The sequence below is a fragment of the Excalfactoria chinensis genome, chromosome 5 (assembly GCF_039878825.1).
Source record: "Excalfactoria chinensis isolate bCotChi1 chromosome 5, bCotChi1.hap2, whole genome shotgun sequence".
Lineage (NCBI taxonomy): Eukaryota > Metazoa > Chordata > Aves > Galliformes > Phasianidae > Excalfactoria > Excalfactoria chinensis.
This window is the reverse complement of record NC_092829.1, coordinates 43762790-43786157: the sequence shown is the minus strand read 5'-3', so window position 1 is coordinate 43786157 and position 23368 is coordinate 43762790. Positions and strand designations below refer to the sequence as shown.

The window sequence follows — 23368 nt, the reverse complement described above, 5'->3', positions numbered from 1 at the left end:
GAAAGTCCAGAAAGGAAAAGGAAAAGCCTCTGCTCAGCGTGACACCTGGCCATAATTCTTTACCCTGTTGCACTTCAGGTGAGTTATTTTGACACAGAAGTATGTGAGCAGATGGAAACCAGAGCTTGCGCTGAGGTTTTTAGAGATCCTTGAAATAATCCACATGGGAGAATGTTTTGAAAAGTGTGTTTCAGGTTTTCATCAATTCAGAATATAAGGTGGGAGAGAACTCTGAGTATATTTCATTGTGGTGGTTCATGTACAACAACAGCATCACTGGGTGTATGAAGAAAAAAAGGTCCTTGTTATTTATGCAGTAATTGAACTGTGTGCTGATGCTGCCTTTCAGCATGCATGAAGAGCCTCAGTGAGAGTCACATGCAAACAGACAAGGGCAACAGAGAGTCCCTGGCGTGTGACACAGATAAAAGAAGGAATTTAAATAATGTCAGACTTGGGTATGTAGGTTAAAAAAACAAACCATGGTTTATTGAAATGTGTAAAGTACTTTGGAGGGAAAAAGATTACATTGTACTATGGCAATAGAGATAGCACATACCTTAACAAGCTCATCCATCATAATGAATTCAGGCTACTCTTTGCAGCCTCCTACTCCTGTCAGTCACACTGACCTTTGGGAGAGGCTTGTCAGTGACTTCTCTTGGGGACTCCACACTACAGATTAATTTCAGTCACAATTTGCTGTCCTGTATCTGTACGTCAGACTCAGGAACGGGACATCACCCTCCCACCAGGGGAGACAGGTGAAAAATAGCAAAACTTCCCGTGCACTATGACATATAGTCAGGAATTGAGAGTAACCTGATGGAGCGTCTGATCCTAGGATGAATTACCAGGGTGTCTGCCTTAACCTTATCCCAGGCATGGCTCATCACTGGGATAAAAAGCCTAAAGCAGCGGAGACTGTGAGAAATATCATGATAATTATAAAATGCCATTTCCAGACACAGCTTTTTATTTCAGGTTCTTTTCAATCCAGTCTTTGAAAGGAATTGCTTTGGTGTAACCACTGTAGAGTTCTAGGCTGCAAGTTTTATCGTAACCCCAGCTCACTAATCCCATCAGGTGCCACCGTGGCTCAGGAGATGCTTTTCCTGGTAAAGTTATGGCTGCAATCCCACCAGTCTCAGCAGGGCAGATATTCGAGAAGGCCGTGTGGTCCTGTTTGGCACAAAACATGCTGTCAGTGATGCTGACCTGTATCCCATTATCCTCATACTGTTGCTCACACAACAGTGAGTCCACCATCTGAACAGCTCCCATGCGGATTGTGTCATTCTTGTATCCAGGATCTTTAATATCAGCCAATACCTTCCAGCCAGTAACCATTATTTTTAAATCCTCTGTGGATGAAGTCAAGTCATGAGAAGATGCCAAGCAAATGGGTTGAACGCGACTGCTGATTCTGGCTTTGTCCAAAAGCTTTATGATAGCTATGTCAGAATCAAGCAATATGGGGTCGTAATTAGGATTCACTATGATGGCAGAAATCTGGGGAGGAAACAGAACAGGAAGAATTACAGCATTAATAGCAATGGCAAATCAGCAGCACTATTGCCATATTTTTACATTGTAGTTTGCCCAAATGAGAATCATGGAATCACAGAATCTTTAGAGTTGGAAGGATATTAACCTCACCTCCAGAAGAAGAAACACAGCCAAAAATTGCTGTATTTCTCCTCATTTTGACTTCTACGTCTCTAGTTTTACTTGAAATAACAAACCACATTGGCAAGCCCAAGGTGCTATTTTTGGAACTGGATTCAGATACAAACTTCTTTTGAGTTTAAAGATAGATAGATAACCTTGAGACACAGGTATGAAGTGTTTGAATGGTGTCAAACCACAATCTAGAGCACAAGTGTTTCTTTCATAAATTATGCTAATCGCTTTTGACAGTAACTGACATCTCCTTTCTTTTTCTGGCAACATCACTCAAGATGTCATGGCCCAAGGAACCAGAGTTATTTTCTTAGTGATCTGTGTTAGGAGGGAAGTGTGCTAGTTGGACAGTGTCAGGGGAATTTTATGCACTGCAGCATGTCCCCTCCTTGTGCCATGACAGCTCTGTCAATTGATTCTCTAGATACACATCTCAAAGAGCAGCATGTAGAGCAATGCACTGCCCAAAGGATAATCTTTTTCTCCCTGTACAAGATGAATGTGATCAGCATCTGTCAGTGCTCATCATTTTCTGCTCCCAGCAGACTTACTCACCCGCAGGTTCTGGATGGTCTTTTCATCCCTGTCATCATCTCTGTAGAATTTCCCCAGAACCACCTTGAGCTCTGCTGTCTTGAGCACGATGGTCTTGCCCAGGTCAGTGACGCAGTGAGCTGCCACCACTACGGTGCGCTCGTTCACCAGAGCCCCACTGCAGATGAGGATCCAGGCTCCTTTTTTGAGACTGTTCTCCTTCACCCCGTTGGCCGTCCGATAGATTGCTGCTTGCCATGGCCACCTGGTAGAGGTCACAGCCTTCTGAAGAGTGATGTTTTCTGCTTTCCCGCAGACTGAGGAAAGATGAAACAAGAATGAGGTGATGCCTCTTCCCCATCAAAGAATCCAAATGTCACTCTCAGTTCTTTCTTAGGATGTACTGGAATGAACCAAACTGCAACTGTTAGCACAAGAGACAGCTTTCCAATAAGCCTCTATCTCCAACCTGCAAAATTCTGATATAAGAGCATTTCATATAGCTTTAAAAAAAGGCACTTCCTTGTGCTTTTCTTGTTATTCTCTGGATTCCTGGCTGAAGTAGAAATGTAGAATTTGCACTTGAGTAGGTGAACTTTAAAGATAACTTTATCCAACTGCACTCTAATGAGAAAACTATATAAAGAAATAGAAAGAACACCCTTGATTCTTGCTTATAACAAAAGCCAGCAGTGTACTAAAGCTATTCCAGGCAGTCACAGAGTAGTTGTGCTGCTCTAGAATCAGTCTTAGCATAGCTGACTTCAAGACTATGAGAACAGACTTGTCCTGCAGCAAAACTTTGAACCAAATACACATAAACCAATACCTATCCAAAGCAAAAGGTGCGCCCTGTCTTAGGGATATTTCACTATGGGTCAGACCTGGGGTAAAATTTCCTGCATTTGGAAACATTTGCTTATGCTTTGCAATATCAGCCCTTCCTTAGTAGACTATGTTAAGGGAAGAGCCTCTTTAAAATGCAGGCCCTCCATTCTACTCCTTAAAACTCGATATAAGCAGTGTACCAAAGCAGAGATGAAATCAAATTCATATTTGCAATAATAGTACGGGAAAAGTGATAGCAGGTGCACATTTTCAAATCATGGGGGAACCACATTCCACCTTTGCTTGATGAAAGAGTAGAAAAATTGATGGCAAATTACACTGCCAAAAGCTTGATCCCTTTGCCATCCCCTACAGAAGTTCTGCTGGTGGACAAAAAGAGCTGCCTCTCCTGTAGGCTTTATTGCTGTTACCCCCAGTCTGCAAGCATCCAGAATCTACACTGTTGGGATTCCCTGATTATCTAAGATAAATACACAGCTTGTTGCCCCATCCGCCAAGAGACATGTGCATTTTTTTTCCTCGGGGGACTCACTTGGAATACACACAGGGGCCCTTCCACTCCATTTTCCTGTCTTCAGACAAGTCCTCCTGCTGCTACCCAAGCGGCGGTAGAAAGGAGAAATGCATTCATACTGAAGCTGAGTGTGCAGATGCTGGTACCCTGGGGGCAGGTCTCCAAACGGCAGTGCTGGCTTCTTAGTTGGGTAAATTTCAAGCTTTTGCTTGCTGAATGCAGACGAGTAGAGCTGATGCAAAGGTGTTTCCCTGTTTCAACGAACAATGAACACAAGGTCATAAGAAAAGCATGATAAAAGTGATCATTTCCATAGCTTCTTCACTAGCTGGGTTAAATATCATTTCAAAGCATGAGCAGTTTGTGAAACAGTAAGGCAAAATATCTTTCCAATATAGTTTAGCAATATTCCCATTTACAGTACAGCTATTTTATTTCTATATGTGATATGTTTATAACTTGTAATATGTTTATAACTTGCATAACTGCTTTTTAATTACTTGTACCTTTTTTTTTTTCACTTTACAGTTTCTGGATTATGTCTAGATGCCTCTGAATGTGGAATAGTTTTTTCACAAGAGGTCTGAAATACTCTGGTTTTAAACAGAGAAATTACACTAGAAGTTGGTGTTACCATAATTAATTCTCACTAGAGAGGAGTTAGGCACATCTTTTCTCCAGTGAACATTTTAAAAGGCAGTATTAGGAATCGATTCAGATTAAATCATGTTGATAAGGTTGCTTGACTTAGCAATTATCAGAGATAATTACCTCACCACGGAGATTTCATAATTGCAATAATCACTAAGCTTCCATTTTGAAATTGTACTGATTAGCTGTAACACGGCATATAATTAAAGAAATAAATAGATGCATCAGCCTGGGTATAAACCATGAGCTTGATGACAGTAATACTTAAATCTTCATCACTTAGGACATATCCCTTGCTCTAACAGTTAAAAGCAAATTTGTACACAAAAACCTATTTACATCTGAAAAATTAATAAATTAATTTCCCTTGCTATTTCCAGTATTGCCTGTGTTCAGAAAAAGCCACAAGAATGCTTTTTCACATGGAAATTCTATTTTTGGTCCAAGAGAGACTGTCTCCAACATATAGAATCTGTGAGTAGGCAGCACTCAGGGGAAGTAAAGTTATTAAGTACAGAACAACCACAAGCTTCTTGTACTTTGGAAGAAGGATGGGAACTGCTGTGGTCACACTACGTCTGCCTGGTTCCATTCCCATCTCAAGTGTGACCCTGCAATGTTGCATTATCCACACTTGGCCTTACTTATGCAGTGTAGAACATACATCAAGGCATAAGACCAGTTCACGTACATTAGATGCCATCATGATGCCATGCAGATGGGAGAGTGGATGCACTTTGACACAGCCTGTATTAATATCAGGAATGTCTACAATAAAAAGACGTGTGTTCAAAAGTGAATCAAGAAATTCAAGGAAGAAAAATCTCTTGATGGCTCTGAAAGCCTCCTGATGTTGTCTCAGGAACATCTCTTCAACTCATATGTTATAGACAGCTGGAGATTGGGAGACTATTTAGGGGAAGTGCATGCTTGCCTTGTTGCTAAAGTCTTCTTCAGGCATCTGCTACTGTGTCCAATCTTTGTTTTCCTTCCTCTCTTCCTACCTTGCTTCCTCCTCTTCCCTGTGCTTATCCCAAAGCCAACTTTGCATCAGTATCAACTGTGCTATATTGCTTTGGGTAATGAAATATAAGGTCAGATTACACTGCCCTTTCTCTCCTGGAGTTCTCCCCACACCTTTCTTCTCTAAGGTGATACACTTTCATATTTTAAGACACATTACTAGCCAACAGTTGTTCCTCAGACTGTTCTTGTAGTCTGTTAGAAGCTTGCAAGCTTAACTCTGGTGTGGTCCAGTACTTCGCACATTTCTAACCGGGCTTTTCTTTCTGGCTGCCTCCTGCAGCTTGCAAACCTCTGCTCAATCAGACCTCCCTTATGAGCAGCTCTCATTGCTTGGTTATCAGCAGAGTTCACGTGGAGCATTTCACAGGACTATTGGAGGGAGGAGGGAAAAGCAATCACATTTTTCTTAAAACTGTAGTTGAGGTATTGCGTTCTCACCTTGACTGAACCTGCATGGGCAGCACTTTCTGTCTCACCAGGTCAGAGATCTTTGGCTCTCTGCAGGCTAGAAAAAATATAATGTTTCACAGTACTTTTCCACATTCATAGCTCAAACATTATGGTTCATACTCATTTCCACCCCTTCTTCTCACTAGCAAGAAGGAACTGGACTAAGAAAAGAGGCAGCAAGTTACATGCATTAAAATAAGCCCCCAAGTATAAAGCTTTAGCAAAATGCTATCCCACGGGTTTCTAGATCTATCCCATTTACAAATAGGGGAGCAAATCAGCATCTTCTGCACTGAACACTGTCAGCTATGGAAGGTTTGTCTGCCAGTGTGTCTGAATGCCAGAGTTGCACTCCCACAGCTGATGGTTACGAACCTGAACAAACTTTTGCAATAATGGAATTACAGAAAAAATGTTTCACTTTCATCCGTGTAACCACACGGAGCTGGTGCCAGTGAGTCAGAGCATGGAGAAAGGCTGCAAGATATTACAGACACCTAAAAGCTTGTTTGCATGTGCTCCATTTGGGAGGAGCTGAGGACTCAGAATCTGAGGATGACCAGAGAGTTACCTGAATATGGCTGAATATGCAGAAAATAATAGAAACACAACTGAGGATTTCTAATTTTGCATATTCCGTTAATTTGCCTTAAGACCAGGGTAAAATGTTCAACTTCATCACTTCAGATAACTCTGCTGAGATTTCCTTCCTGCTGCACAGAGCAGAAGAAACAGAATCTTGCAGGATGTATTTCTTCTGTATGTTTAAGCATTCATTTCTGTGGGATTTAACAAAATCTTGCTCTTTGTGGTTACTGTATATGTTAACCTTTGTGTCATTATCAAAGTTAACATCAATAAAGAAGCTTTCCACAAACTGAGATGATTATGTGCTTCAGGGAGAGAGTATTTCCATCTAAAAGAACAGAATAAAGCAAATTCCCCAGAGGACAGATATATTTCCTTATATTATCATTACTTCAGTTAACAAAAAAAACCCAAAGCCCTCCAATAGAATATCTTTCCAAAAATGCTTTGGGAAAATGAATTTGGCAGTTCCCCAGCCCAAATCCCTTCGTCCATTCAGGGTTCCAGACATGCTTACAGTAGCCCCAAGTCAACAGCATAATTCCCTTTCTAGCAAAGTATTAAAGATGTTTCAATGTTTTTGATGAATGCACATGGTTTAAGCACATCCTCAAGTGATTTTCTAAACCAGACATCCAAGGTTTACACACTGGTCACACCGACTTAAAAGGGTTGTTAGAGGAGAGCTGTTTCTTATCACATGAATTCTGATGAGGCAGTTTTTTCTTTCTGCTTCAATTCCCTGCTGATCTTTGATAATGATCTTACACAATTTTCATCCTATAAAGAGGGTAATAAGGGTCTAGGGGAATATTCCTCTCCATCTTTAAAGATGGAAACATCTGCTAGAATAACTGGAATATTCCCTGCCTGAGTTTAGCAGCCAGTAAAAGCTGGAAAATGAGCAGCATCAGTATCAGGTATCTGTTAGAAAGTTTATTCTTAGGAAAAATGATTCTCTGGCCAGTGTAAAATACATAAAATCTAGTAAAAATAAAAAATAAAAATAATGATAATAATAATAATTTAAAAAAACAGCTTCTATGAGTCGTTGCAATAAATACATAAATAAATAAAAGATTGTAAACTACCTTTAATACAGATTGGCTGTTTCCCTGACCACTCTCCATTGTCTTGGCAGGTCCTCTGTTCATTCCCACTAAGAACATAGGAGTTGTTACAAAAGAAAGCAATGACTGTGCCAATTTTTGCATAGCGTCCATTCAAGACTCCAGTGTCTTCCACTACCCTTCTGTAGCCATTGAGTGGGCCACCAGGATCTGAGCAGCTTTTTTCATCTAGAACTAACAACAGGGGGAAAAACAGTAACCATTTTATCAAGTTCACAGCATTATTTTCACCCATCAGATTGCTTGACATTTCATTCAGATGCTGCAATACAATACATGCTTCATTAAAGATGCCTCTCAATGACCCGTCTGTCCCATGTGACAAATCAGTCTTTGAAAAAAATCAAATATTAAAGAAGCAATGGTAATACAGATGGGTGTTAATGATACACATTTTGTCTTTGTTGAAAGCGTAAAATTCTCAAATACTTTAAAAGTCCTTAAAACTTGGCTGACAGTTCTGATGAAGAACCTTGACTTTACATGACGTTAACATCCCACTGTCATTAGCAGGAGTAATTCAGGGACATAAAAGTATGTACTTAAGCTATTTGCACAAAACAAGCCCTTGGCATCCTTTTCCCATTTCTACACCTTCAGTATTTCACTGATCTTGGATAATAACACTAGACTACTAAATTTTGCTTTTATGTTTGGTTGCATTTTGGTCTCTTAGCACTGACAGAGAGATCCCAGTAATCAAGGAAAATAAAGGAATTTAAAGAGAGCATATATATATTTTTACTGATACTAAAGGTTTAATGTGCAAATTCATAGGCATACTGCACATAAAACCTCTTTTACTTCCTCCTTCCCAATATTTTCCCCTTCTTTTTATTTGCTGTGTTTGTTTATTTTCCTCACAATAAACTTAAAGTTTTGGCCTAAATCTAGATGACAGCATTCCCTCTGTGATGCCTCACTTCACAAAAGCACCAATGCATCACAAAACACTAAGTACTTATTTATACCCCTGTGTAATCAGCACAGCAGCAGCATATAGGTATGGCCCTGACCTGTTTCTGTATCCTCATGTTTCCAGAGCCCAGCTCAATAAAGCATCTAAGCATGTAGTGAACTGTGGCAGTACAAGGTTCAGTGAAGGGCATCTGCTCTTAACATGGAGCAGATAATTCAAATCATGGCTATGTGAACCATAGTTGACTTGTAACTTGACAGTAGCTAAAGACTGAGGGAACCTACTCCGTTTATTGCCATTGGAGGTGCTCTCTTTGCTTGCTTGTCATATGAACTTATATACAGTCATTTCACAACACTCTCCACACAATTTGCACTGCTTGCCATTGCACACTTGTGAAAGAACTATTCAAATTGATATGAAGTGTTCTGGAATATGGAAATAAAATTGTGCATTATGAAACAGCTGAATTAAAATTAATCTCTAGAAGTGAAGGAGCTTGGGATTTCACAGATGAATCAGTGGGAATGGTATATTTGCCATAGGCATGTAAACTTGCACAGCAACAATGGATAGAAGTTTTTTGCCTGGGATAGGAATGCTGTTGACATAAGAGTCTGTTCTTCATGCAGTAAGCCCCAGTCACTCCACAGAGAGCACAACGCTTCTGCAGAGAAGATAGCAAAGGTACCTAGCAATAGAAGTAGTTATTCATTGATGCACAAAGTCCCTCATTTGATTTTGGCTCTCGAAATTTTGTTTGTGTGAAAGGAGGATATATGCCTTTGAGGAGATTGTTTTTCAGTCATTTGATTTCAGCTAGAGCTTTTTATTAGTAAATCTTGCAGGCTTGGGCTTCAGCAGAGTAAAACAAGAATTCCTACTGCTTCTTAAAGGTGGGATGACATAAGAACATCATGCTAAGCCATGGATCTACCAAATTTCAAGTTAGATTTGCATATTCTAACTTAATGTGAATACAGTGGCTGAAACATTTGATAAGAATCAAAACTTAAAGTGACCTTACCACATTCAGGATGATGTGTTGACCAAATCCCATCAAGCTGACAGTAGGCAACACGGCTGCCTTTTAAGCTGTAACCTGCGTTGCACTTGAAGTAAACCTGGGCCCCGTATTTAAAGTCATCTCCTTCCACAATACCATGAGCGGGAGCACCTGGAGTCCTACACATCACCACTGACAGTTCAGATATTTCAAAAAAATCCACTTTATTACAAAAACAGGACTGTGTTAGGATGATTCTTTAGAACATAGAAAAACCAGTTAAAATGGGCAGGAGTAAAAATTACGAGACAAAATTACAGTAATTTCAGAGAATTGTTTAAACCTCAGTTCTACACACACTTACATATATGTAACTTTTCAAACCATCCCTAGGCCCATTCAGTTCAATGGGACTACCCAAACATATGAAATGAGTATAGGCATAAGTGCGTGTCGTACTGCTACAGCTTTCATTTGCTTAAAATACTGTCCTTTCTCCTAAAGAGAGACTTTGAATTAAGCACCATGCATGGCCAACAGCAAACTTGGGTTCCTAAAAGCTTATATTGAAACTCTCCCAAATTTTCAAATTCTTCTTTCCAAGTTTACATACTTCTTGAGGTAACCTGACTGACATAGAAAAGCATTGTTATTTGTATAGATCAAACATTACCATAACAACATTAAAAAAGTACCTTGATATTTACCAAACTGTGATATTTATCCTTTCCACAGGGTTGCTCAATTGGGAAAATGCCAAAAGACAATGGTGTATTTATCTATTGCAAGTAGCAAGTATTAAACATCCTAAGAAAGATTTCTCTGAGAACATCAAATTAGCCATACTAAATTAGACTGAAGTTCCATCCAGCACAGAATTCTGCCTTCAATGGCAGCAAACATCAGGTATATAAAAATAATATAAAAACAGAGCAAGCATATAGAATGCTTTCCTGACATAATCTAGGAGCATTTAGCAATTTAAGGCTCAAAATACTGCGGCATCTTTGGCATAACATACTCTGGGGATTTTGTTAATGTTAATTTCTGTTCTCCAAAGTCAGCTGCATACTTTGTGTCATATGCTGTGGCAATGAGTCCTACAGAATAAGGATAGTGTGAAAAATGCACTGCCTTCATAAGTTTGGTTTTCAGCCTGCCACCTGATAACTCCATTTGATGCTCTATTTTCTCCATTATCAGAGACAAAGAACGCCCTTCTCCAAGTCACTTTTCAGTACCAATCTTTTGCATTAATGGAGAAATAAAAAAATAAATGTAGGAAATACAGGTTCCAGTGTATACGCAGCTGCCCATTTCTTTGTGTGTCTCTGACTTTACCTGGCCATTCACTATGAAAAACTGCAGAAGAAGGAGTTCTGTGCAAGATGTAGCTATAGCTATACATATGGGTTTTTGACCCAGAAGCTGCAGCTCTCTGTTGAAGATAGATAGATAGATAGATAGATAGATAGATAGATAGATAGATAGATAGATAGATAGATAGATAGATAGATGATACCAAGATCATCTCTGCTTTATGTTTTCAGAATTTGACTTCTTTTTGTGTTTTACCTTGCAGCTACTGCATCTAGATACACAAAGAATGTCACTGACAGCCAAACTGTGATCTTTACATTTGCAGAGGAAAAACTTATTCTCTAAGGCCCCAAGCCTGTAATCCTTACTCAGAACACACATGACTGCATCTATTTATAATGGAGCACAGACCATTCAATTATTCACATACAGAAGAGATTCTTGAGTGAGTAACTGTTCTAAAGCAGTAGTACTCCCAAGAACAAGGCGCCATAGAAACTGCTCTCATTTTACGGATTACTACAGACATCAAACGATGATTTGGCGGAATCATTTGTGCACTACCAAGCACAAGCCTTGGAAAGAAAAACTGTCTAACATGTAAGCATTAGAGAGGGGCTCTGACTCAATATTTCAAATCAAAACACATCCAGTTAAAGGAGCCCAACATTTTCTCTTCTCTGTGAGTGAACTGCATCAGTATCATCTTCTGCATAGGAACAACAAAAATTCAACAAAATTAAGTCCTAGTGCATGATATTTTCTATATGAAATATATTCACTCGTATATATATATATACACAGGCACATATATAAATGAAAGGGAAATAATGGGGGCATAGATTTTAAATCCTCAGAAAGCTCATCATTCCAGTCACAATCTTCTTCATATCTGTCTCTGGACATCAGTTCACTGCTCCACATTTCTATTTCTCTTTTTCATTGTAAAGTCACACTCAGCTTGTCAAATGAAAATAAGATTATTAGAAACATCTGTACTCCACTTGGAGTGCTCCTTTTTATCAGAAATACAGGTTTTGCTTCTATTCTAGTACAGCTCTGCCAAACAAATATTTTGGTGCTTTTGTATTCTAGGTCCATCCTGGAAAAAACTTACCCAAGCTACGCTTACTTTTAACCCAGAAACTGTGAGTATTTGTTCTTGTTCTGTCTCCTAAGTGATTAAGATATTCTGTTTCTAGCCCTTGTGATTTGCTCTGCTTGCCAGACTTTCTTTAGAGTTTCTCGGTGCCAATGTTACCCAGCTGGAGCAACTCTGGTTTTACTTATGAGATAAATTCAGCATTTCATGCATTTAGGAACTGTGACCTACAGTAGAAGATATGGAGGCAGAAGGTCATGAGATCTAATCATAGCTACAAAACTGCGGTCACAGATAAGTTGCTTCATTTGCTGCATCTATCAAAAGAGAGCACCCCTTTCCTCACAGGGACATTATAAGCATTAGTTATATCCACTCGTGTCACAGAGTCACTGTGGGGTTTCTCTTATTGCAAAACAACCAAGTATTATTAACAGACATGGTACAGCGGTTGTCCATGCCTCTGTCTGCTGGTTGTCTGTTCTCGTAACAGAGGATTGTGTTACAGGATGGTCTGTCCCAGTCTGTGAACTGCGCCACTGGATGCACAGGTAATCACATTATATTCTATTCAGATAGTTATTTCAGCTCATTCTTTCCCTCTACAAGTTTAACACAGTTTTGAATCCTGAGATGTTCCCTGCATCTCTATACCACAACTGAGCTGTGTTTTCAGCTCTATTATCAAGTCTGAAAGTCGCGCACATCTGCCTCCACTGTTTTGAATTTAAGATCTATAGCTTTCTTCCCCCTTCAGATTGGCTGAAAAATTACTCTACCAGATGGTAATGGACAACCAAGTATGTAAGAGATTTCATGAAAGGTCTGCCAAAAATGTCTGAGGAACTCAGAAACTGCGTCTAAGCTGATCTCATTCTTTATGCCGTGGTGCCATAACACTATACAGACTCTGGGGTCTTTATATCTAGAACTGTGGGGGAAAAAAATTTGAGAAAATTCAGGGGAAAGTGAAACTAATGTCAAGAAAAAAATAACTTGAGAAGAATTTAGGAGCTAAAAATGATTACTCTGGTCATGGAAAACTAAAAATTGCAATAATCTAAGAGCTAAGACCAGGAAGGATGCAGCAAAACATCTAAAGGGTCTAAAGGAAGGTAAAGAGGTATGTTGAGGCAGGATAAAATTAAGAACAGAATTATTAAGAAAAATTCTATACAAGTGTTCCTGACAAGTGCTCAAATGGTGTAGTAAGATGTAAATAGAAATGATATATCTCAGCATTTGAAAACAGAAAATCCAGCTAGGAAAACAAAACAAAACAAAAACAGAATAGATTTTGGAGAGAAAAGGCTGGCACTACCAAACCCACTATGAGCTCAGAGACTTCTTTAATTCTAATTTTTCCATGCTTTGTTACACAGTGTTGTTCCTCAAAAGTTCCATAATTAATCCATACGGGCACATAGACAACCCCTGTTACTTCAGTGTTGTATGGTAACTGCAGAGTCACAGCCTGAAGCACTGATTGAACACATGGGGAAAGGACCCGGTCAGCCCTGAGATCACAGGTGAAGGCAATTCAGCTTTGTGACCAGAAAGGGTGCAGCCTGGCTGCGCCTCTCTCAGACCTCTTTTAAAGGCTGACTGCCCCTGGGGCAGGTTCTCTGGTTGGAGTTCCCTTTTCTGTGGGGCTTCTATTGTGAGTGCATCTCTTCAGAGATGGGTGAGTACTTTTTCATTGTAATATCTTTCTATTGTACTCATCCCCTTGTTTTTACACCTTCTGTATCACCATTCTGTCACATTGTTTTTTAGTTTTCCTTTGGATTGTTAAAGCATATGAGAGAACTAGTGGCCCAATAGAGCTCTGTACCATTCATAAGAAAGCAAAGCAGAAAGGTATAAAACTCTGTGGCTAGAGACAACTTCAGCAGAAGTGTTGAACTATGACAACTGCTGTTAGGAGAATAAAAAGCAGAGTTACTTCCAATGTCTTTGTAACAACTCACAGATTCCCAGTAAAACCCGGTATCCTTCTTATCTCTTACTTTGTGTCCTGGAAAACAAAACTTTTTATTCCATATGAAATTTAAAAAAGAAAATGGTTCCATATTTCCTAGATAACTTTCTGCTGTCTGAGAAGAACTAGATTAGAGGAACAGAAAGTTCTTGAATTTTTAAGTAAATGTTCCATTATTAATAAAAACAGCGCCAATTCTTCTTTCCTTTCAATTATAACTCTGGGACATTCCTCAGATCTGAATTAACTGCCATTTAGAAATAGTCCTCATGCTCATTTCATCACCAGTGAGATAAATGAGATGATCTCTAAGGCTACATTTCTCTCTCATCAATGTCCTTCAAATATTACCTGACAGAACTATCATTTGCTCTTGTCCCAGGGTCCTTTCATTAAGTGAACACCATTTTTTCTGCTGCCTCCTTCTCACCCACTTCCTTATTTAATAATACATACCCCCTCACATAAATCATACATTATTTTTAAATTTTGCACACCCTATTCAATAAAAAATTGCATACCTGAAATAAATCTCATTTCTCATTGCTGTTTCTAATGGCTGTCATGGTTGACAAAGGTTTACAGCTCCACTTCTGTCTTCCTTGTAAGTCTGGGTGGAAGAGCTAGTAATCTTTTGGGTTTGTCAGTAGGTTGTTTTTTTAATGCTGCTGCTAAATACATTAACTTTGTTATGTATTCCCAAGTCAGAGTTTAGATTTCAGGCTGATGTGTCCTAGTGTATATAGTGCATTTTATTTTCTAGTGCTTTGGGGGGGGAAATATCTATTTGCTTGTGGTATTGCTTTCACATAAGGTGTGTTGGCAGGCTCAGTGGAGGCCAAACTCTGAAAATGGCCACATTTCTGTACTTGGTGATGAATTGGGGCATAGAGCATCTTGGTTACCTGCCATATGTCTTCTGCTGCAAGGCAGCTACAGACCTGCTCTAGGACACACAGTGCCACAATGTAGACAAAAGCAGCCTAATAACTGCCAGAGAAAGACTGATCAGCATTTGGTATTTTGTCAGGAGAAAGCCTAACTGCCCTTGTTTTCTTCTGGGAAAGGTACCATGACCTAGCACACTGATAAGGGCCACAGCTGCCTTGTAGCCAGAGAACAGATACATGGGGAACCTTAGCATTAGGATTTTGGATACTGGGCTTTAGGGATCTCTGGCTCCACAGCAGTCTGGCTGGCAAGGTGCACTGGAGCCAGAGAACATGGAAGCCATAGAAAACAGAGCCCCAGGCTGTTGTTCCTGGAGGGGGGTATAACACACATGGGATGTGAAATTAGAAGAGATGGGTTTTTTTCCCCTCTGATTAAGTATTTTTTTAGATGTCCAGCAGAAAGCACAGGTTACTTTGAGAAGTAAATCTGCAAAAACAAAACCATTCCAACATTTGTTCGGGTCATGAAATTTTGCAGTTTGTCTGTGGGCAGCCCTGCTGAAGTCAGTGGTGATGACTCCCATGAATTTTGTTTTTTGTTGTTGTTTTTTGTTTTATTTCATGACCTAAGAGCCTCTGATTTGAGCAAAATCTTTTCCTTGGTTTAACTTCTGTTGTGAGAGCAAGTCTAACTACCTGAGTATCATTATATAGCTGTTCATAAAGTTTATAGTCTTTGTATTTCTGATTCTTACATGTCCGCATTTCACTGAGGAAGCTGTAGCACAGAAATATTATATGATGTAGCTCAGGCAAACAGTGAGTGAGTGGAAGAGCTGTTATCTCCTGATACTGCTACTAAATTTACCAGTAAACTGACCCAGCTTTGTGCAGAAATCAACATTAAATAACTATACCATTACATAATCCTACATGTTGCTCTCAGCAGTGCTGTTTTGCACAGAGGTGATGGAGCCAATGTGGGAGCAGATAGCTTTGTGCTGAATGCAAAGCACTGAAGTGATTCCCTCATAACCTGCAAGCAGTCTAGTGGTTACTGTAGGGTAGCAGGATGCATAGGGTAGCAGGATGCCCTTTGCAAATCAGAGCATTGCCCTCAGTCTTTTAAGGAATTTCCTTTCTGTTCAGCGACCTGCTGAATCAACAGGACTGTTCCCTTTCATATTTCTTTAATCAGCCCGTTTAAAATCTTTTGCTATGCAATGCCCTGTGAACAAACAGCTTTCCAGAGTTCAGATTTTTCACTCAGGGATAATTTTCTACTGTAGGTCCTTGAGCTCTGAGTTCACCATAAATCTGACACCACTTATCCCTTCTGACCCCAGCACACACCCACCAGGTGAGGATGCCCCAGGTTCTCACAGGATTTGCTGCCAGAGAAGATCTGATGTGGAGGAGGGCTCAGATGGCTCTTCTCAGACATCATCCCTCTGCAGCTTGGCATAGCAACCCAGAGATGGCTAATGCCTAACACATAAGCCCACAGATACTAACTTTAGCCAAAAGCATAAGGACTTTGGCTGTCAGAATGTTTCTGGAACAGCTGTGTTCTCATAGGGAGGGAGTAAGATGAGGGAATTCTGGAAGCTGTGGCTCAGACTGCTCAGGAGAATTCCTTTTTTTATTTCTCCTTATAAGCAGTGAGCAGGACTATCGGTCATGTGAATGACTTTGGTAGTGGAGTGGGTTTGATGAAATAGCCACCTCAGTGTGTCAGGTCACACTGCAAGGAGGGAACCTGTCTCCACATTCATGCTTCAGGAGCCCCAGCCTCCTGCTCTGGCTCCTTTCTGACTTCAGAGCCAGGATTCTGGGCACCGTTAAGCATGCCAATGGCTACACTGGATACCTGAGGTCCTGCAGCATCCTGCTGGGTAGATCTGCTATAGTCTTTGGGACAGAAAGGTGCTGTTGCTCAAGTGACTGGCATATGAGAAACCTGCTCTGACTAGCATCTCATATAGCAAGCAGTGTCAGTTGTGATGGAAATGCTCTTCTCTCTGTGACCCTGCTGATACCCTTCTGGAGCTGTAATCGTTTTGATTTTGTCCCTACACTGAGATCCACACATGGGGAAAGAGCCTAGTATCTTCTCATGCTCTCAAGATCGATTCTCAACTACGGCTCTTCTGAGTAACAGGCACTTAAGGGATCTCCCATAAGGACATTCCCTTTCTTGCCACCACCTCCCACTTCTCCCTTACTGGAGATCACTGCTGCTAGGAAGCCAGCTGTTCTTCTCTAGACTCTGGAAAGAGTGGGATGTAGATGACAGCAGACAAGGCTCAAGGCCATCAACTTTGCTCTGTGGCAGTCATTCTTCCCCACAGCAGGAGCAGTCTGCAGGGAGCTGAATTGCTTTGGAGGGCAGGTGGTCTTGCCCAGAACTCTGAAGGAAATGCTTCACAGGGGGTGGTATGTGTGCACAGGTCATGCCTGAGCAGGCTGGTGATATCTGCTTTGCTTGCCTGTTTTGTTGCACCCCAGCACTTAGTTTTTAGAGCTGGCAGGCTCTGTGCTTTAAGTGGGAGAAGGGTTGCAAGTCTGCAACCAGAAATTACAAGGAGGTGATGAAGGAAAGAGAAGATCCATAAGGCTTGAGCTGGAAACTGTTTTTGTTTTTTTTCCACAAGCCAGATTTTCACAGCTGAGGAAAAAAATACAGTTCTTCCCCCAGAATGCCCCCATGTAGCATTAGCTGTCATTCAGCTTGCTAGCCAGCAAGAATTTGAGGTTAACTCTCTCTGTCCTTTCACTTGTGTTTCAAAAAAGAGAAAACTATCTGCTCTCCACTGTGGCTCTTATAATGGCGTGCTCTATCAGTTCCATGCCCAGCTTGAGCCACATCTCATGCAGAAATAGTGAGATGACAGTTTACCACAATGGCTTTTGGTCCTGGGAGCTCAAAAGCTCCTCTCATTGTTAATCTTTGTCAGTCTTCATGTTAATCCTGGAAATGTCAAAATAAATCATAACAAGAGCAGCTCATCAGCCAACCCCAAGTACTAGAGATTGCAGATTTCCAGTCCTACTTTCTGGGCCTCCTCACTTTCACAGCAGTTCCACCAGCTAGGAATAATTGCACAAAACTATGACATAATCCCTACTGAAATTCAAATCTTTTCATTCCCTTCCAGCCAATTGGAACTCTCCCCTGATGTTTTCCAGCTCCCTGCTTCCGTGAATGAGACAGTATCCATGTGAAAATATGCTTGGATCACCCACTGTGATTTATTCATCCGGAGGCAATTTGGAGGTTGTTTCTTACAATTAGCCACTTGATCTTTATCAGGATTGTTCTCGGCCCTTAGAAAGTTGTGTCTCTGGATATAACCTTTCCGGTACTCGGATGGCCTATTTAATTATACAACTGGACCTGTTTGTACATGGGATACTGGACTAAGCAAGTCCTAATGATCTTTAGAATACACTTTCTCTATTATCAGCAAGAACTAATATGTGGAATTAGTTCCCCAATGTGTCTTTTGGAAAACATCACAATATCATACTGCAGGGGAGAGCACCATCTGCTCAGAGGGGGAATTGTAGGGCTGCAGAGAAGCTGATATGCTCATTATTATACTAAATTACAAAGGAGAGTAAATCATCTTGAGGTGTTTCATTTTGGAGACGCCAGCTTTCCAGCTAAGCAGGGACAAGCCTAGGCAATGCTGGCTGAGAAAGGCATTCTAGAGAAATTCATATTGATTAGAAACTATGTGCACATTAGAAACTATGTGCATTAGCTATAACAGGAAGACACCATTTCATGATGTACATTCTCTCTGTTATAGCTGACAGCATAGTTGATTCAGGTTTTTGCAGATTTCAGACAGAAAATAAGATCTGGCATTGCCCGTTTAAGAGAAAGAGACCAAAATTATGAAGTGTTGAGATGAGGGTGTAGGGAAAAGGAAAATGAAAGGAATTAAAAAGCAGGAGAGTACTAAAGAAGTAGAAGGGGAATTTGATTGGCTGTGAGAAGCAGTTGCTGAGCTCTTGAAGCGTACAAAGAGGAGTGTGGGAGCCATAAGAAAGAGCAAGTGGGATACCATTTGTGTCATCATTCCTAACATCTGGGGCCATCCCGCTTTGGTAGTGTTTTGTATCAGCTGCAAACAGTGTGCAAGGCAGTGGAATCATGCCCATGAGTACAACAAAGGGAAGTATGTAAGGTGCCTGGCTCAGGGATGTTGTAAAATCCTCAAGGAGAAACAAAGCTTTTCAGTGAACTTTGGGGGTGGGAAAAACTGTCAGTGTTTCTGAATGTTGGTTATTTCAGCAAGCTCTCAAAGTGGTTTTAAGGTTACCTCAGTGAGGTGCAAGAACATGCAATCTGTGCATTTGCACCTAAGAAACTATGAGCTGTGGATCAGCTAGAGAATAAGGAGCAGTTAGAAGCAGAGACCCCCAACCCATCTCCAAGGAAATCAAAAGACACATGCCTTCCCCCTCAGCTAGGAGCCAGAAAATATCTCCATCAGCAACTTACAGCTGTACACCAGCTTCTGCAGTCTGCAACTTTTGCAAAGGGTAGGGGAGACCCCAAAATGTGACCAGTGGCACAGTGCTTTATTTTTAGCTTGCTGTACAATTATTTTGTGTTGAAAAGCTCATTCGTGGCACATGTTAGAGCAGACCTGGGAAGGTGACTTTGTCTCTTTAGTGATTCACTGATGAAGCAACAAGGAAAAGCATTTGTCTTGTCCAGCATAAGAAGCTTTGATCAAACTGTCCCCCCTGTAACATTGATTGATCTTTTCACAAAGCAAGTCATACCGGGGAGAGTCTATTAATAGCTTTACTCTGAGGCATGTTAGTAGACAGACAAAGATACTCAGGACTGTTTTGGGGTGGGGAAAGTGGAGATTTCCTATGAATTATCCTTGGATGGATTTCATCTCAGAAAAGACAACTGAAGATTGAGAAGACAGCAATGCCTGAAGCTATGCCCTTGGCAGGATATCATGTTCTTCACCAGAAAGTTCTTTACTAATTATTCATTTTAAAAAGCTTAAAAATTTGGCTATTCAATAGGCATTAAGGAAATAGTAAAGGGACTGGAAGAATTATCAAGAAAGTTATTATCTTGTCTCTTTAACCCTTGTTATCAGCTGTGGTTACTCACTAGTGTTTCAAAACACTATAAAATCTTATGAAATCAAGCACTGCTAAATGGTATCAGCAACTTTCTCACAGACTACATGACTTGCTCAATCCTATAGTTGCATTGACAGAGCTAAAGGAAAGAACAGTCCTAGAGACAAGCATTTTGCAGCCTGATTCACAGGCAGCTCTTGATCATTTTGGACATTTGTAGTAATTTCCAACCACAGCCAACAACTGCATTCTTCTTTTAGGTGTTCCTGCACTCTTGACAGGGCATCTTGGCTGTTTGTTTAATGGGACCTGAAGAGCTTTAGCTGGCAGTTCAGTGAAGTAAGGTAACCCAAAATGGATGGTAGGTACCTGGTAAATGCCAGGCATAATGTTTGCTGGTTTGGCTGTTGGTATGTAAACAGTTCTGACACTCTTCTAACCAAGGAAGAAAGCTGCAGGAAGTATACTGAACTGAAAGGTTCTGGAAGGCAAGCAAACAATGAGAGTATCTTGCCTGTGTCCACACTACAGCCTTGCAATGTGACAGACTAAAGGGTTGTACTGATTTAAGCTTTAGCCTGTTAATACGTCTGCAAAGCCTGGGAAATTATGCTTTCCGGTTATTTTCTGGTGTATGGGTCTGAAGGAAGCTGAACCCTTGTATATTGACTGTGAAAAAGGCCGGTAGCATTTACTCCTCAGCAGCTCTATGTACATATGTGTTTTGGCAGCAGGAGATGGTTTCTTATTTCCCATTCTAAACAGGCATGCCTGCAGGGAGCACAGGAGCAATGTGATGGAGAAACAGTGGCATTGCTCTCGCTTTCTTGGCATAGCCACCAAAAAAAAAAAAAAAAAAGCCCACAGCAGAAGACGATGGTAGGGAATGGGGCGGTGTTAATATTTTCTCCCTGTTTAAAACATCAGGCGGTCATCTAAGGGCAAGGGGACCCCTAAGAACCATCTCAAGACGTAGTTTTATAGGCCAGAGAACGACGGAAGGGGACTGTTTCAGCAGTAGGGAAGGGTCTGAAAGCTATATTCAGAGGCTGATTGGAACATGGTAGGGCCAGCCCTAGAAACATCAAAGGCTACAGCATGGAGTTAGTTCATACAGCTTAGCCAGCTGGATTAGACCCATCATTAGGATGCAGAACAAAGCCTTTCTTCTTGGCAAACGGGAGCAAGAAACAGAATGAAAATGGAAATAGGTTCTGAGGCCTGAATTCCCTATTCAACATGAGATCCCTTATTTGCGTAGGAACTCTAGTTCGCCTGGCTTTGTTTGAAATAAAGGTAACAGGAAATTTCAAGGCAGGATGAGGTCAAGGTCTCTTGCTTTGGGGACAGTGGGCCCTGGGAGGACTCCTGAGCCAGAATGCCCTGTCCTAGGAGGAGAACAAGTAGAGTGGGAAAGCATTTGCCATGGGGTACCAGGCTACCATCTCCCTACAGCTGCATCCTCAGCAGGCAAGTTCAACACTGAAACTTTAGAAAATGCATTTCTAAGTCTGAGATGACCAAGCAGTTGTAACACTATACAGTGTCACTGATAGTCTGATACCTCAGCAGATGATTTAGTAAATGCTTGAGTAGAGCACCATGATCAGACCTCTTGCTTGTTAGTCTTTCCCTAATATGTCTTTTGAGGAAGCTGCTGCTCTGTTTCAGAGTTTTGCAGGCTGAGAGAATTTTTGGCACTTGCTGCATCTCTGACTGCAGAATTACTTGCATTAAAATCCACAGAGGTCAGACAGAAAAGCCCAGCTATGATCTCAGTTGTGTCAGCATGGCTCAGGGGTCAATGGCACACAGGGCACAGGTGTGCAGGTATACTGCAAATTCAGCTTAAGATTGGGAAGAAGTCCAAGAATTTCACATAGGAATTAAGTTTCTCTACTTACTGTATCATCCTTACAAAGCATTTCTATGTGTAAGAAGGCATTTGTTGCTTGTTGCTAGGCTTTTTCTCAGTACTGTGTTTTAGGAGAAAAGAAGAAAGGAAAGATCTCACTCTATCCATTTTACAATTTCTTATAGATCCTTCTTTTAAATAAAAATCTTTGGAATGCAATCAGACATTAAAATTAAGCATTTCTTGACCTTAAGCATGACTGATTGAAACATTAAAGGCTGCTAGAAAGAAATGTGCCTGCACTCCAGCTAACGCTGTTGAAGCATTTAGATCACTGTATTCCCTCAGACTGGAAACAAAGTCTTCTACTGTCTGCCACAGTAAAAGGGAGAAGAGAGCACTAGTGATCAGCAATCTGTGCCTTTAATCATTTTATGAATATTGCAAATTGCAACTGACAGAGCAATTAGGGCTGAATATTAGCCCAGGTAAGCAGCTTGACCAATGTCGATGAGCCTGTTAAAGAGATGGAATTTACTTTAACAGTTGAAAAAATGGGCTCCTTGAGGTTTGTCATTAGAGTGATTTCCCTAAGTCCCACAGTGATTCCCACACCTTTTAAACTATGAATGGAAATGGATAAAAAGATAGACTTGCATTGGGACAATAAGGGACTTAGAAGTTCTCTGTTTCTGTCATGGAATATATATTGCTTAATTTGTTTTACCTGGCATCAACTCTTCCCTCAGTGAGATAATCCTTCCCTTTCCCTTCCTCCAAAGTGAACCCCTTGGATTTCTCTGGCTAAAACTCTCATATCTTTCTGCCTACCTTCTGTTGCTCCACTTCAAATCTTCTACATCCACTTAACATGAAGGGTCTCTAATTTTCTTCTCTTTTATCCATTTTTCTAATGGGATTGTACCTGACCAAGGAAACCAGCCTGGAAGAATCAGGCTCACAGTGTCATATTCAGCACTCCGAAAGTGACCATTTTATGACTGTTTTCTACAGAAATAACATCCTTGCCTTGGTTTGACCTCACAAGGCTCAGGATAGCACTGTGGCTGCAAACCTAACAGACACGAAGTGATCTCCCTTTAACATTTAAACTGCAGTGCTGTTCAGGAAACTATGTGACTAATTTTAAAATAATTTTAGCCACAGATGTATTTTCCAGTTCTTCTTTTTCTCCTAGAAAACAAACCAAACTTCAGTTTTCTGCTTCTTCTTTTCCCTATACACTGGAAAATACTTACGATATGTTTTGGCAGAACTGAAGGAAATATGAAAAATACTTCTCTGAAGCCAGAAAGAATCCAGATTTGCATTTGATGTCTTCCCAGTGTGACGTTTTTTGATTCATATATAAGAAAAGTCAACCTTTATGTATTCTATGGAAGACAGAAATATAGGTGCTGAATTAAGTATTTCCTAGCTTAAGCAGAAGTCCAGCCTATGGCCACAAACATTAGAAAGCAACAATATTTTATCCAGCTGCTCTATTCTTTCAAAAATCAAACTAAAGGATTCCTCTCAAGACAAAGATTTTACTGTATATATTTTTAAGTTTCTCCTCCCTCTAGTCCATTACTACGTACAGCCTCCAGTGTTTATACTAAGATGGAAGCCTCATCCTATTGTTTATCCTCTACTTCCTTTGTTGTTTGCTGCTTGTGTTACATGGCTGAAATTTCTACACTGGAAATTACAGAAGTACAAGAATGTGAGCTTTCTTACATTCCT

General features: G+C 40.5%; 1 protein-coding gene across 1 annotated transcript in view; it reads right to left on the bottom strand.

Annotated features, from left to right (window-relative positions):
* Window positions 1-542: 542 nt before the first annotated feature.
* The window catches only part of PAMR1 (peptidase domain containing associated with muscle regeneration 1), a 49805-nt gene continuing 26979 nt past the window's right edge, over window positions 543-23368 (bottom strand). The window contains exons 7-12 of the mRNA XM_072338163.1: window positions 9372-9542; window positions 7387-7599; window positions 5696-5762; window positions 3599-3831; window positions 2239-2534; window positions 543-1512 (exon numbers count right to left, since the gene is read on the bottom strand). Coding sequence (XP_072194264.1) covers window positions 976-1512; window positions 2239-2534; window positions 3599-3831; window positions 5696-5762; window positions 7387-7599; window positions 9372-9542 — 1517 coding nt within the window. The 3' untranslated portion in view covers window positions 543-975. The remainder of the gene's footprint in view (window positions 1513-2238; window positions 2535-3598; window positions 3832-5695; window positions 5763-7386; window positions 7600-9371; window positions 9543-23368) is intronic.